General features: G+C 62.7%; 1 protein-coding gene across 1 annotated transcript in view; it reads left to right on the top strand.

The window, feature by feature from the left end:
• CROCC2 (ciliary rootlet coiled-coil, rootletin family member 2) overlaps positions 1-12115 on the top strand; it is a 70891-nt gene extending 58776 nt beyond the window's left edge. Inside the window, 4 exon segments of the mRNA XM_053888545.1 lie at positions 6300-6446; positions 10058-10357; positions 10886-11113; positions 12029-12115. Coding sequence (XP_053744520.1) covers positions 6300-6446; positions 10058-10357; positions 10886-11113; positions 12029-12115 — 762 coding nt within the window.
• The last annotated feature ends 1254 nt before the right edge of the window (positions 12116-13369 follow it).

Below are 13369 nucleotides of genomic sequence, written 5' to 3'. Positions count from 1 at the left end.
TCGGTGGGGACGCGGTGAGCGAGGCTCACGACCCATCTCCCCGGGAGGGGCCTGTTTCTACTCGGACTTCTTTTCTTGTTTGCCCCGTGACCCCAGGCTCAGACAGTTCCAGAAAGGTAATGTCTAGGTGGTTTGAATCGTTCCTTCCAGAGAGGAAGCCAGAAGGTCCGTTTATCTTGGAAATTCAAAAACGTTCCCCAAACGTGGACTCGTTCCCTCTGTTATCTTAGCCTGTGCATTATCTCCGCTTGCAGAGTCGAATCTGTCTTCGGTCGACGCACGTTATTTCCACCTAAAGACCACCGCTTCTCCCCCACCCTCTTCCCACTCTTTTGTCCTGAAATTCACTGCAGCCCAGCCTTGCTCTCTGGGCCTTTTCCTCCTTGTTCATCTTGAACGTCACCTCTTGTCACTGGCTCCCTGCCACGTCCCAGAGAACTTCAGGTCTTTATCTAGGTTAGTTCATCTGACTGCCGCGTCTAACCTAGTCCCTGTCCTCATGCCTGGATTGGTCCTCGTGGGGTTTGGGGGGTTTGTTTTGTTTTTTTTGAGAGAGAGTGCTTGCAAGTGTGGGGACGGGGGCAGAGGGGGACAGAGAGAGAGAGAGAGAGAATCCCAAAGCAGGCTCCACGACTGGTGCAGAGCCTGATGCAGGGCTGGATCCCACAACCCTGGGATCATGACCTGAGCTGAAATCGGGAGTCGGACACTCACCCGACTGAGCCACCCAGGCACCCCGGTCCTTGTGTTTTTAATCTCAACTGTTCCCACTCTGGCTCCCCTTCATGAGAGCGTCGGTGAACCTTTCCTGACACCTGTTCCCATTTCTTGCAATAACTCTGTTCTCTTTTAACTCAATACCCTCAGATCTGATCCCTCGGACTGACTTTGTCTCTTGAACCACAGTTGATTGCTGCTGTCGAGATTTTCCTCCTCTGCACGTCTTCAAAGAAGGGGGTCTGGTCTTGTTCAAAGTCAGGAGTGGAGAGAAACCCACCTGGGACTTCACATGTCCCTGTCCAGATATTTCAGGCCCAAAGTGAAAGGCAGAGAGAAAGGGGGAGCCATGGGGACCCACGGGGACCTTGGGGGCTGTGGGGAGCGGGCAGGGCAGCAGGGGCAGCATGGGGGGCACCAGGGACAGGGAGGGTGAAGGCCCTGTTCTCAGGGGCACGGCTGGCTGTGGTGGCTGTGGTGGCTGGGGTCCCCTCCTCTCCAGCACTTGCCTGCCAGGGGATTGGGGGCCTTCGTGACCTGGTCCTTATTAGCCTGCCCTCCAGCCCCCAGCCCAGGCCCTGAGTCAGCGTCCCCAAGGTTCTGTGAGGTTTCCACGCATGGGTGCAGAAGGCTCTTCTGGATGTTGTTCAAACCTTCTCTACCCCGGTTCATTTTCCTGCTTGATTAAGAATTTCCTCAACTTTTCAGCAAAGTCTATGAGCTAAAATCTATCCGTTGTTCTTAGAACCCTAGCAATTCTCCTATTTTTAGGCCACTTGGTTCTGTGTGCCTCGACCTCGCGGGAACCCTCAAAATCTCTGATCTCCAGGTCTGAGGAAGGTCTTTCCCAATTTTTTAATGTTTATTTATTTATTTTGAAAGAGAGAGTGTGTGAAAGGGGGAGGGGCAGGGAGAGAGGGAGACGGGGGACCCGAAGCAGCTCCGCACTGTCAGCGCAGAGCCCGACGCGGGGGTCGAACCCAGAAACCGTCATGACCCGACTGAAGTCGGATGCTCGACCGACTGAGCCACCCAGGCGCCCCTCACCCAATGTTTCAGCCTGTCGGCCACTGAGGTGGGCACCTGGGAGGGGGATTCAGACGCACCTAAGGCGCAGAGGCCCCAGGCCCTTTTGACGAACAGCAGACCCCAGCTGCAGCGTTTGCAGCCAGCGAGGGGCTCGGGTCGCGTGGCCACACTCCCCACCGCCCACGCCCCCACCGTCGGTCACGTGGCCAAGCCGCCAGCATGTGCTAGAGCGAGGTCTGCGTCTGACACGGCTGCTTTCACTTTCATGGCTGGGTGTTCCCCCCGGTTCACATGAGCCGATGTGTTTGTCAAGAGAAAGTCAATTAAAAACATGTTTTCCTAATTAAATGGTAGGCTGTGCTACGCAAACAGTGAGGTTCTTGTTTGAGAGCAAATCCCTCCCCGTTTCCAGGGCCACCCTGGGAATTCAAGAGATCAACAGGGCAGAACCGAGCACAGAGCGCTGGGACACGCGCCCAACACCACACCTGGGGGTCGTCCTCAGAGCAAGCGGGGGTGCGGGCCCACACACGCCCCCAGGGAGAAGGGGTGTCCCCCCATCAGAGCCGGGTCACAGCCTGCCGGGCATCCGACCTGCCCCAGCCCCCCAGGGCCCTGCACACGCCCTCTTCTCCCGAGCGCGCTCCTCCGGGCCCCAAACAGCGTCGGTCAGGTTCCAGAAGCAAAGCCGGGAGCCGCTCGGCCTCGTGGACTGGCAGGCCGTGCCGTGCGGGTCGGCGGGCCCACCCAAGCCCGGAGACGACTGTCTGCATCTGTACCCCCTCAGGGCGCCGCACTTGCCAGAGTTTGGGCGCAAAGATTATTTTCTCCTCATGCGGTCAATTGGTGAGCTTCCGCCGCCACCTGCCAGACACGGAGCGGCCGAGGTCAGGTTCCCGAGACGCACGGGACTTGCCCGCAGACGCTCCGCACCTCACTCACTCCATACGCCGCTCACTGCCTCTCCCCTGCTCCTCCCGCGGCGATGCGGGGGCCGCCTCTCCCCTTGGGGCCGCTGTTGTCGTCTGGACCTCCGTCCACCTTGTGTTTTTAAACGCCAAGGACCCGCACACGCTATTTGACATTTTATTACACATGTAGCTAGGTCTCTGGTTGGACCCGTTTTGTACCTGAGGCTCTATCTTTTTTATACCTGTGGCTGTGTCTGTCTCTCGGCCTCGAAGCTTTCTAGCTGCTTCTCTTAATCTGACCTGCCAACAGTGCCCCTGTTTGGCTGGTCTTTTCAAAAGAACCGACTTGACCTCTTCTCGCATTTTTGCCTACAATTATTCATTTCAGCTTATATTAACATCCTCTCTTGTGTTTTTGTAATTGGCCTCATTTCTTAAACTGAGTAAGTGATGTATTTATGTTTGAGTTTCCTCCCTCAATAGAGCATTCCGCGTTATCACAGTTTCCTTCCTTGTGGGCCCGTGTGCACCACGGGTTTCTGACATGAATTCTTTTTCTTTTTACCACTTTTCTAAGACTTTCAGTTTTTACTTCTCAAAAGAATGATGACACATCTGTCTCTCTTTTGGTTGCCGTGTCCGGTCGCACCGCTGAGGGGCCGAGGCTCAAGGGCCGTTAGGAGCTTTTGAGTAGCTTCCGGATGGATCTGCATTTATGGTCCTGCTTTGTAGGTTGTCGGTTGTTTGCTCTCTTGGTTTGGTTTTGTCTGTTTGTTTATGGTATGTTTGGAGGGAAACTGGGCAACGTTTACAGGGAAGAATGAACGTTTGGGATTTTTAAAGGAAATGTTGAAAAACAATAGTGAAACTGACGATAAGGCTCGGCCGGTCAGAGCGGGAGAGCGGAGCGAGAGGTAGGCAGGCAGCGCGGAGTCCAGAGGTGTCTGCCACCGGGCCCTGGGCTCCTGTGCAGGCCGGGTCCCCTCTACGTCTGAGCGCTTCCCGGTGCCGGTGTGTTCCTGGGCCGGGCCCCGGGGGGATCTGGGCTCCGAGGCTCCCAGAGGGCAGGGCCGTGTGCCCAGCTTCCTGCAGCTACCTGGACCCTCCAACCGAACCTGGGTTTGCGAGGCTCGCTTGCCCAGCCCACAGCTTGTACAGCATCAGGACTCGGAACTAACGCGACACCAGAAATGAGAATAACCGAGTGGTGCACCGGCTGACCTTCCTAAAGGGCGCACCGTTCATTACGGTTCGTTTGAATTCCAGAAATGTTGAGTCATTACAACAGGAGCACAATCCTTCACAGAAGTGGTTCGGACCTCTTTAAAATGCCACGAAATATTTAAGCCATATTTGAAGGAAACCTCTGCTTTTCTGCTGGAAACGTGCACAAGCAGAAAACAGTAGGTTTCACGTGTGCAGGGGAGGGTGAGTCACTGGCTTTAGGCACAGGCACAGTCCCCACTGTCCGTTTCTAAAGTACTGGGCGTCAGACAAAAAGGAGGATGTCCAGGGTCAGCCCTGCAGCCCCTCCCCCAGGCAGGCACTCCCCTCCCTCCTCTGAATCAGCCTCCGCCACAAGCAGGGCAAGTTCACGCCAGCATTTGTGACAACCGAGTGAGCGAGCGAACGGATGGGAAGGCCTTGCAGACACACACGCGGGACACGGCCGCGTGAGCGCTCCTGGCTGGCCCGGGACCCTGTGGCTGCAGGGCTGGCACCCGCGTGGCTCATCAGGGGGTCCCTGCGCCTTCCGGCCTTCGCTCTCTGGCGCCGTGCCCAGTCTCCCTCTTCCTGAACGAGCACCCCACTCGCCTGTCTGCAGCCCTGTCTCCCCTCCCCCAGCCAGGCTGCTGGGAACGGCTGCCCCCCTCCACCCTCAGCCCCAGCTCCCCCCACCTTCACACACGTGCAAAGGTCACAAGCAACATCTGGTCCCATCCAAAGGGTCCCTTATGGGTCTGCGTCCGCCTGACCTCTCGGGACATTCCACACGGGGGACCAACCTCTCCCTCCCTCTGGTCCTCCTGGGCTGCCGTCTCCGCCTCCTCCCCTCTGCTTTCACATCTCCTCGGCCCAGGACCTGTTCCCTCCCCCTCTCCCCTCTCCCCAGGACAGCCCTCCCCTCCCTGGGCCATCAGAGCCCTGGGCCTCCAGAGCCACCTGGTTCTGTGACACTGGCCCCACATCCAGTGACTCCTGGGAGGCTCCTCAAGACTGAACTCTGAACCTTCACCCCCAAAGGCGCCCCCTTCCCATCTTGGTAAGTGGGTCCTGGACCACCCAGCAGGACAGGCCCGGGAGCCCTTGGGACACCAGCGGCTCTTCAGCCCCCACATGACACCCCCAGCCGTCTCTGGAGTCAAGTCATGTTCTTCAACTTCTTGCCCCCTTGAGTCCAAGTTACCACGGGCTCCCGCGTGGACAACTGTGGGACCCCCAGACTCCCCCAGCGCCACACCTCTGCCTTCCCGCTCAGCCCCCAAAGCACTACAGGTGTGACTCCTGATTTTCTGGAGTCTGAGGTACCAGAAGGCACAGGCCACCTCCCCCACGGAACACTCAGGAAGATTCAAATGCAGGAGACTGGCCTGGCACGGCGGGCAGGACGGCGGCTTTGCCGGGCAGATTCGAGTAGGCTTGGGTGTGTTTGTTTGCTCACAAGAGCTCTCCAGGCCCTCTGTGTGCCCGCCCTGGGGCCCGAGAGACACAACGGCGCTGTTCTGGGGACGGCTCCGAGCAGGGGGTGACAGGGACGATGGCTAACAGACGGCCACGCGGTGCTGCAGGGAACCCAGTGCCGCGGGGCCGGGGGGCCACGGGGCCAAGAGGACATCGGGCAGAGCTCAGGCAAGGGGCAGCAAGAAGCTCTCACTCGAGAGTGAGCAGGGTGGGCGGGTTTGACGAGTGGCCGTGTTCCCTCCTCCGTTTTCATCCTGAGGGCAGTGGGCCACTGCAGCTCAGAGCAACCACACGGCCCAACTCAATGTACGGACTGAGACGCGTGGTCGGCCACCCCGTGGAGCATGCCTGGAGACAGCAAAGCAAAGGCGTCACGGGCGCCCAGGCAAACGATGACGGTCTGGGCAGGCTGAAGCCAGAGGGGCCAAGGACGGGGCAGGGTGGGTGAGTGGGTGTCGGGGGAGGGGAAAGGGCCACGTACCGGGGCTCGGTTTGAGTCCGATGTGTCCAGGATGCCCGTGGGGCAGGGAGTAGTGTCCTAGGACAGATGCTTCTGTGCACACAGCAGGGTCAGAAGTGCTGACGGGGGCGTGGGGGGGGGGGGGGGCGATGACACACGGGGGCAGATCTCAGAGGCAGAAGGGGGGGCACACAGGCTGAGCCCACCAGGCTCGGTGAGCTGGGGAGGACTACCGTAGCCCGTTACAAGGGCTGGAAGCCCTGGAGGGATGCCACGCGTCTTCTGAGGCCACCCCCGGCCACAGCAGAGAGCCCGCCCACTGCAGCGGCGCCCTTCCCACCACGGCTCCAAGGGAACTCCAAGCGCACGGGTACTCGACCTGTTCTTGCCTTTTTACAACACAGCGACCTGCAGCGCCGTCCAGGCAGATGCCCTGTGCTCCTGCCCCTGGAGCACACCCCAGGCCGTGTTTCCAGGAGGCCTCACGATCCTTTCCGCAGGAGCAAGTGGACGCACTGCACGGGGCCCTGGATGAGAGCAGAAGGCACAGCCAGGGCCTGGCCCAGAGGGGGACGCGGCTGGAGGCGCAGGTCGCCTGCCTGGGGCGCAGATGCCAGGAGGCAGAGGGCACGATGGAGCCCGCGCAGGTGAGCGGCCCCAGAGGGCAGGGCCCCGCATTCCCTTTACAGAATCATCGTCCCCCCCTCCCCCCCCCCCCCCCGGACAGAAAAGGAGATGCCGGAGGCGAGCGTTCACACCTGGAGCCCCAGATGCCCAGACACCACAGCGGACAGACGGGGAAACTGAGGCGGGAGGGAGTCAGAGGCCCTAGGCCTCTCCCCGGGTTTCCGGCTCCACAGCACGCGCCCCTAGGACAGAGGGCCGGCTGCGGACGCGCAGCTCAGGGGAAGAGAGCGGGTGAGCCGTGGGCCAGGCCGGGCTCAGCGCTCAGCAGCAACAGCGCAGGGGAGGCGCTTCCCGCGGGAGGAGACGCCGCGCGCAGGCGGGACCGCCTGCAGGGGGAGCTCGCGGTGCTGCGCGCGCAGGGGTGGTGGGCGGGCCTTGGCCGCAGGGGCCGGCGGTGGGGGCGGGGGTCCGTGGAGGGGCGGGTGGAGGCGGGGAAAAGGGAGCATCCCGTGGGGGTCCAAGCAGGGCCAGGCTGCCGGAGGCGCCTCCCTGGGTGGGCACCTGTTCTGCACCTGCCCACCCCTCTCCAAGCTCAGGGCCGCCCTGTAGACCTCCGTAACCCCATGCCTGGTGGTGACGCCCCCGCTACTTTTCCTCTCCTCTGGTATGGCACCCCGGGGCCATAGCAAATCGCCGGCTTTGTCCCCAGTGTCTGGGCCACAGCCCTGCATGGAGCTGTGTGGCCTGGCACACGGCCTACCCCGGGAGCCCCAGATTCTGCCGTCCACGTTGGAAATGACCCCAGGCCCGGGGAGTGCCCTACAGACAGGACCAGGGCAACAGCTGGGGAATGCACAGGGCTACACAGTGGGAGACCAGGAAGGCTCAAGGGGAGAAGCCGATCTAGTCACCCCAGCAGTCTCCACACAGGGCAGGGTGCGCGACAGGGCCCCAACTAAAGCCCTCGAACAAAGGCAGACAGCGACGTCCGGGTTAAGGCAGGGTGACCCTTCGCGTTCCATGACCCCATCTACAAAGTGAGGAAAGCAAGAGTCCTGGCATTGACAGGGGTGCTGAGGGCCTCGGCCACGGTCCCCAGGGTAGGGTGGGCTTCCTAAGGCTTCACGGGGATGAGGATATAGAGGTGTCCTGCTGGCCTAATGGCCTGGTTCTCGTGACCGAGAACCTCCATGAGCATGCCTGGGCCCCATCTGGGCAGAAACCCTCGTGGCCTGTCCCCCAGAACAGTGGCCCGAAGCAGTGTGGGCGCAGAGGAGGAGCACGGGGACACGGCCCTGCCGGCTCAAGCCCTTCCCGCTGCAGCGCTGGCCTGGGCAGAGGTGTGGGAGGCGTGTGCCAACGGGGGCTCATCTGCACATGCGAAACAGGGGACCGGGCCCCGAGGGGAGGGCATTTGTTACGGTTGCTCGAGGCAGCGGCACCCAGCCAGGGTCTCCCAGGGGACGGTGGGGAGGGTCCATGTTAAACGACACGGCCTCACAGATCTGCAGGGGCCGCCTCAGGTCCAGGAGACCCCTGAGCCGGCCACTGCACACCCCTGCTCACCCAGACCTGCGGACCAGATTTACGCGGGGCAGGCTGGGCTGGGCGGTGCGGCCTGAGGGCAGAAGGGCCAGGGGACCGTACAGGCCGGGCTTGGCCTCACCAGAACCGAGTCCTTGCCCGTGGAATGGATGACAAAACGGTGGGTGTCCAGAACTCGCAAACTTTGGAGGACAGAGGGGCTGGCGCAGCACATGGGCACCAGCAAGGAGCGGAAGAAAGACAGAGGCCACCAGCCACAGCAGGAGCGGGACAGAGGGTGCGGAGTTGTGCCACAAACCAGGAGCAGCGGGGTCCCTCTGGGAGCGACGTCTGCCTTCGAAGGCCTCCCCGCGCCCAGCTGGCCCCCAGCCTCTCTGACAAGGAGGGCCCCCTGCAGTGCCCGCGGAGCAGCAGGCCCCGAAGGAGAGCAGTGAGGCCCCACCAGGCGAGGGCGCTGCTGGGCCTGGACCCTCCAGCACAGAGTCTGCCCAAGCACGTGTGAACAGCTGTCCCAGGGCAGGCTCTGGCCACCAGACCACACTGCCCAGCTGACGTGGACTCGGGGACAAGTGGGTTTTCCAGAGGGGAGTGGCCAGGTCAGCGGGGTGGCAGTCAGGGGCAGGGCCCCTGGAACGGGATGCAGGCACAGGGGCCAGCAGGTCAGGACAGTCACTGAAAGCCACTGGCCAGCTTGTCCACGCAGGGCCACCTGCCCTCCCAGGAAGGTGGGTCGGCCCACCCTTACGGTCACGGTCACGGGAGTCCTGCTTCTCCTGAAAGGCGGGCCCGACACTGAGCCGCTGAGCGGGGGGAGCCGAGGCCTCTAGGGCCTCTCCTGGCAGCACGGGCCCGGCCGCGGTGGCATTGCCCAGGGCCGCGGAGCGAGTTGTGGGCCCCTGCAGCCCAGGTCGGGGAGGGGAGGAACAGCTAATGAGTTCCAGGAGGTCAGCTGTGAGGGGCCCCCAAACCCATAAACCCTTTATTGGTGTCTCAGGAGGGGAAACCCGGATGTGGCCGTTTATTTATTTTGGATTTCACTTTTCTCTTCCCTTTTTGACATGCACTTCCAGGAGTGTGACTGGATTTTCAGACAAACAGGACCTTCCTTCTTCAGTGGAGGCGGATCCGTTGTTTTCCCGCCCTGAAGAAGAAAGAAGCCCTTATTTTTGTAACGGACCCTTTGTTTTCCGCACCCCTGGAAGTCCTTATTTTCGTAAGCTGTTCTCCTATCACTGACCGAATAACTTTACCAGCAAGACAGAGCCGCCACATCTCCGGGCCTCTGTGACACCAGCCCCAAGGCCTTGGGCACGGGGCAAGAAGACACCGAACGGAGGAGTGCCCAGGGGCCCCAGCCGCCCCCCGCCGGGCACAGGGACTGGCCCGGAGCCAGCAGGACCCACCAGGCAGGCGGGCAGAGCAGGGTAGTGGAGGGGGCCCCGTTTGGAGAGCCCCAACTGCTGACAGGCCCGGCGCCCACCCACGGGCTTCCAGAAGGAGGTTGTCCACATCCAGCACCCACGAGGCATGACCTGAGGTGTCCGTGCCTTCCTCCAAAAGGATCACCCACAAGGGACAAAAGGAGGCCCGCCAAACTTCCCGTTGAAAATGTTTGCTCTCAGTCCCCTGCCGTTAGCCCCCTGCTTGTGACCAGCATGCCGGAGAAGGCCACCGAGAAGGGGGCTCTGTTGGGGGCAGCTTGCGGCCCCCTGAAGACAGATGGTGGGGACATAGGCTTTTTGGGCCTGGGTCAGAGTGGGCAGGGCCCTGAGCGCAGGGGGTCGGGGCTCCATGAGGCCAGGGCAATGCCGGGAGGGCCCCTGGGCGGCAGGCCCCGGAGGCCACCCAAAAGATGGAGCCGTTCCCCTCCCCCACCAGCCTGAAGCAGGCTGGCACCGGGAGCCCGTGCTCCTCCTTCAGCCCGCTCCCTGGCTGCAGGGCCCTCCCTCTACCCAGCCTGCTCTCAGGGGACCCAGAGCCCTTTCCAGAACCTCCTTTCCAGAGGGGAAGGCTGGCCTGACCCCACCTCCCCCCCACCCCCACCGCCAGAGGGCCTCTACGGTCTCCGACACCTGGGCTCTTACAGACGGAGCAGGAGACGCTGAGGAAAGAAGGGGGCACGGCAAGGCGGGGGGCCCGGAAGGAGCAAGTGCCCCAGCCCGTGGGCGGCCTGCACCAGGAAGGGGACGGCGTGCCGAGGCACCACCAGCGGCGGCAGGTCAGCCGGGCCAGCCTCGGGGGTGCACCCAGGGGCAGGGAGTGTCCGGTGGGTCTCACGCCGCACAGCCCACGTGGAGGCGCGCACACGGCCCGGAAGGACGGGGTGGACCGCTCCCACACCGACCGATGCGGAGACCCGGCCCCAGACGACAGTGGGGTCTACCAGGCTCACACCGCGAGGCGCAGGCGGGGGTGGAACCAGGGCTCGGGGCTCTGTGGGCCCCTCCTGGTCTCCTCCCCAGGCCCCGCAGGAGTGGCCACACGGCCGAGGGGGCTTGTGCAGAACAGAGCAGGTCGGGGAGGAGTGTGGGAAGCGCGGGGTCAGGCAGGCCTGTGGGCAAGTCCAGGGGCTGCTCCTGTGTGTTTGGGGGGCATCTCCCCTCCCACCGCTGGCCAGACCCCTACCTCCACACAAGGACTTGGCAAGAGGGGCAGGGGCGAGAGTGAGTCTGTGACGCCCACACGAACCCTCCCCCCCACCCGACGCCTCCCCCAGTCCAGCCAAGCAGAAACTGGGATGCCAGTAAAACAGCTGTGAGGCCTAGCCTGGAGGCCCGTGGGTGGGGCTCTAGGCCAGACAAGGCCCAGGGGCTGAATGTGCTTGAACCCCTGGGTCGGCCTGCCAGTCCTGGGCCGGGCCTGTGCCCAGCAGAGGGCGGCGGAGCCAGCTGGGGGCTGGAGGGAGGAATAGTAGCCCCAGGGGGAGGGCTGGACGCCCTACCCTGGACTCTGTGCAGCTCTCAGGTCGGTGGGCAGCAGGGAGGAGCCCAGGTTCTCACCTCGGGCCCGGAGAGCGGAGCAGGCCCAGGCACAGGCCCAGCGGTCGGGAGCTGGTCACAGGGCCCGGCTGCAGGCTGTGCAGGCCCTGGAGAGCCGGGAGCAGACCCACCGGTAGCGGCGGCCGAAGTTCCCGGAGGAGGAAGTGGGGCCTGGACCTCAGTGCCCCAGGCAGAGGGAGGGGTGGGGAGGGACGGGCACCCTGTAGCAGCACACCGCAGGGGTGCCTGCCTGGCCTCGGCCTGAAATCCTGCGGCAGGGGGGTCCCAGCCACCCCCAGGGGCTCTCACACTCCATCCAACCACCCCCACCACGCACCGAGGGGCGGAGCGAGTGTTCTGAGACAGGCCACCGGCCTCTCTGTGCCTCCATCACTGGGCCCCTAGGAGGAAGGTGAGGACAGTTCTTGGGCCGGAGGTCACCGCGGGTAAAGTGTCCAACTGCACCTAGCACATGGCAGTCGGAACAGAGGTGACCCCCGCACCTGTCTGTCAGAGTCAGGAAGGGAGAACAGTGGTGTACGTGGGGACGAGGCAGTGACGAAACATGGCAGTGACCCTCCCCCCGCCGGCACCCCCGCCCCCCCCACACGAACGCACACCTGCTGGGGCTCACCCTTGGGCTCCTGGGGGCCATCTGGTCCAAACTCTCATCTTATAGCTGAAACCCAGAAGGGTAAAGTGACCAGCCGGTGTCACCCCCAAGTTAGTGTCCCTAACCCACCAAGTCACATTTGCCAAATTTATAAGCTGAGCAGCATGCATTTCCTTATCACTCCGAGTGCGTTCACGGCCTGAATGGAAGGGGGTCCATCCACTGCGGGTGTGCAGTGGCCTCAGTCCCTAGGACCCCTGGGATGGGTGTCCCTGAAGAGCATGGCTCCACATACCCCCATGTGACAGCCAGCGAGTCCCCCGCCTGCCTGATGTCTCTCTCCCAGGCACCTGCCTCTCCTCAGGACCCCCAGAGCTCTCCACAACCACGGCCCGGGAGCCCTGGCTACAGGCCCTGCCCGCCCCCCGCCACCACCCACCCACCTGAGCTCCTGCCCTGTCCCCAGGTGGCCAGTCTGAAGAAGCAGCCGGACCAGGAAGCGCCTCGGCATCAACAGGCCCGCCTCGGCCAGGCCTTGCGGGCCAAGAAGTGAGCCCTGCTTGCCAAAGCCCCCAGGGTGGCCCGACAGCCACAGCGCCGACCCGACAGCGCATCAGAGCCGCCATGGGGAAAACGGACGTCTCACGCTGCTCAGAGGACCGTGGTGCCATGGCCCAGAGCCCACCACTCCTCCCCCGGGGTCCTGTACCAGCAGGCGCCCCGCGATTCCACAGAGCACCGAGCTCCCCCCGGCCCTTGGGACCTCCACCTCTGCGCACCCTGGACCGGCCTCCAGGACACTCCTCGCAGGCGCCGCCCTGCCCCTGGCCCGCACCCGGCCTGGCACTCTGTCTCCACTTGGGACGCACTGATCTGGCCAGACCCTGGTCACCAGGCCCCATCAGGCCGGCTCCCGCGGCCACAGGCTGCGTTCCATGCCTTCAGCTCTATAAACATGGGGAAACACGTGGAAAATATTTCCACCAACTAGAGCCAAAAACATAATGTCCTGCGAGGCCCAGCCACCACTTCCCTACGTCCAGAGGCCGCGGAACCTTCTGTATCCAGGAAGTGCAGGTCCGTCACAGTGGCAGGTGGCTGGAAATGACTCAGAACCAAGTCCCTGTGACTCGCCGGCCACGGGAAGCACTGGCCGTGAGAGCTGAAGCTGTTACAGAATCCCCCACTTTTCCAGCCTCTAAACTCTGGGAAAATTCCTGGGGGAACCGGCCCCAGTTGCTAGGGAGACCGAGGTGGCCATCTCGGGCCTCTGTGGGGTTCACCTGTCAGCATTTTTACTCATTTCCCCCATGAACGTCGGCCAGAGTGATTTGTTTTCCTCCCCAAATGGCCTCCCCTGTTTTGCAAGCGGCACGTTTACGATACGCAGGGCACCGGCCAGCCCGGTAAATTCCTGCGGGCACAGGTGCTGGCTGCCCTCCAGGACTCCTGGGGGTGGGCAGGGCCGAGAGCACACAGCCCACCTCACTGCTGTCCCTGCACCTTGCTGCCCGAATGTGCGATCGCCGTATGTCTGTTTCAAGATCGATCCAGGGCTTAAAATAGGCTATCCTGTCAAGACCTTGCTTTCCGCTTGAATTTAGCAACGTATTCCCACAGGCGGTCATGTGTACGAAAGCAGCGGCTAGAAGGATGGGAGCAGACAGGTTTCATTCCGCCCTCAACTCAGCCTGCTCACCGGTGGCTGTGTGGCTCTGAAGCCCAGCCCAGGCTCGGAGGGAAGCGCCGGGTGACCCACTGGCAGTGGCTGCCTTGGGCCCAGGAGGCCGTACTGGTGCTACCTGCG

This window comes from Panthera pardus, unplaced genomic scaffold (assembly GCF_024362965.1).
Source record: "Panthera pardus isolate Hobbes unplaced genomic scaffold, ASM2436296v1 HiC_scaffold_10, whole genome shotgun sequence".
NCBI lineage: Eukaryota > Metazoa > Chordata > Mammalia > Carnivora > Felidae > Panthera > Panthera pardus.
This window is presented reverse-complemented; position numbering and strand designations above follow the sequence as displayed.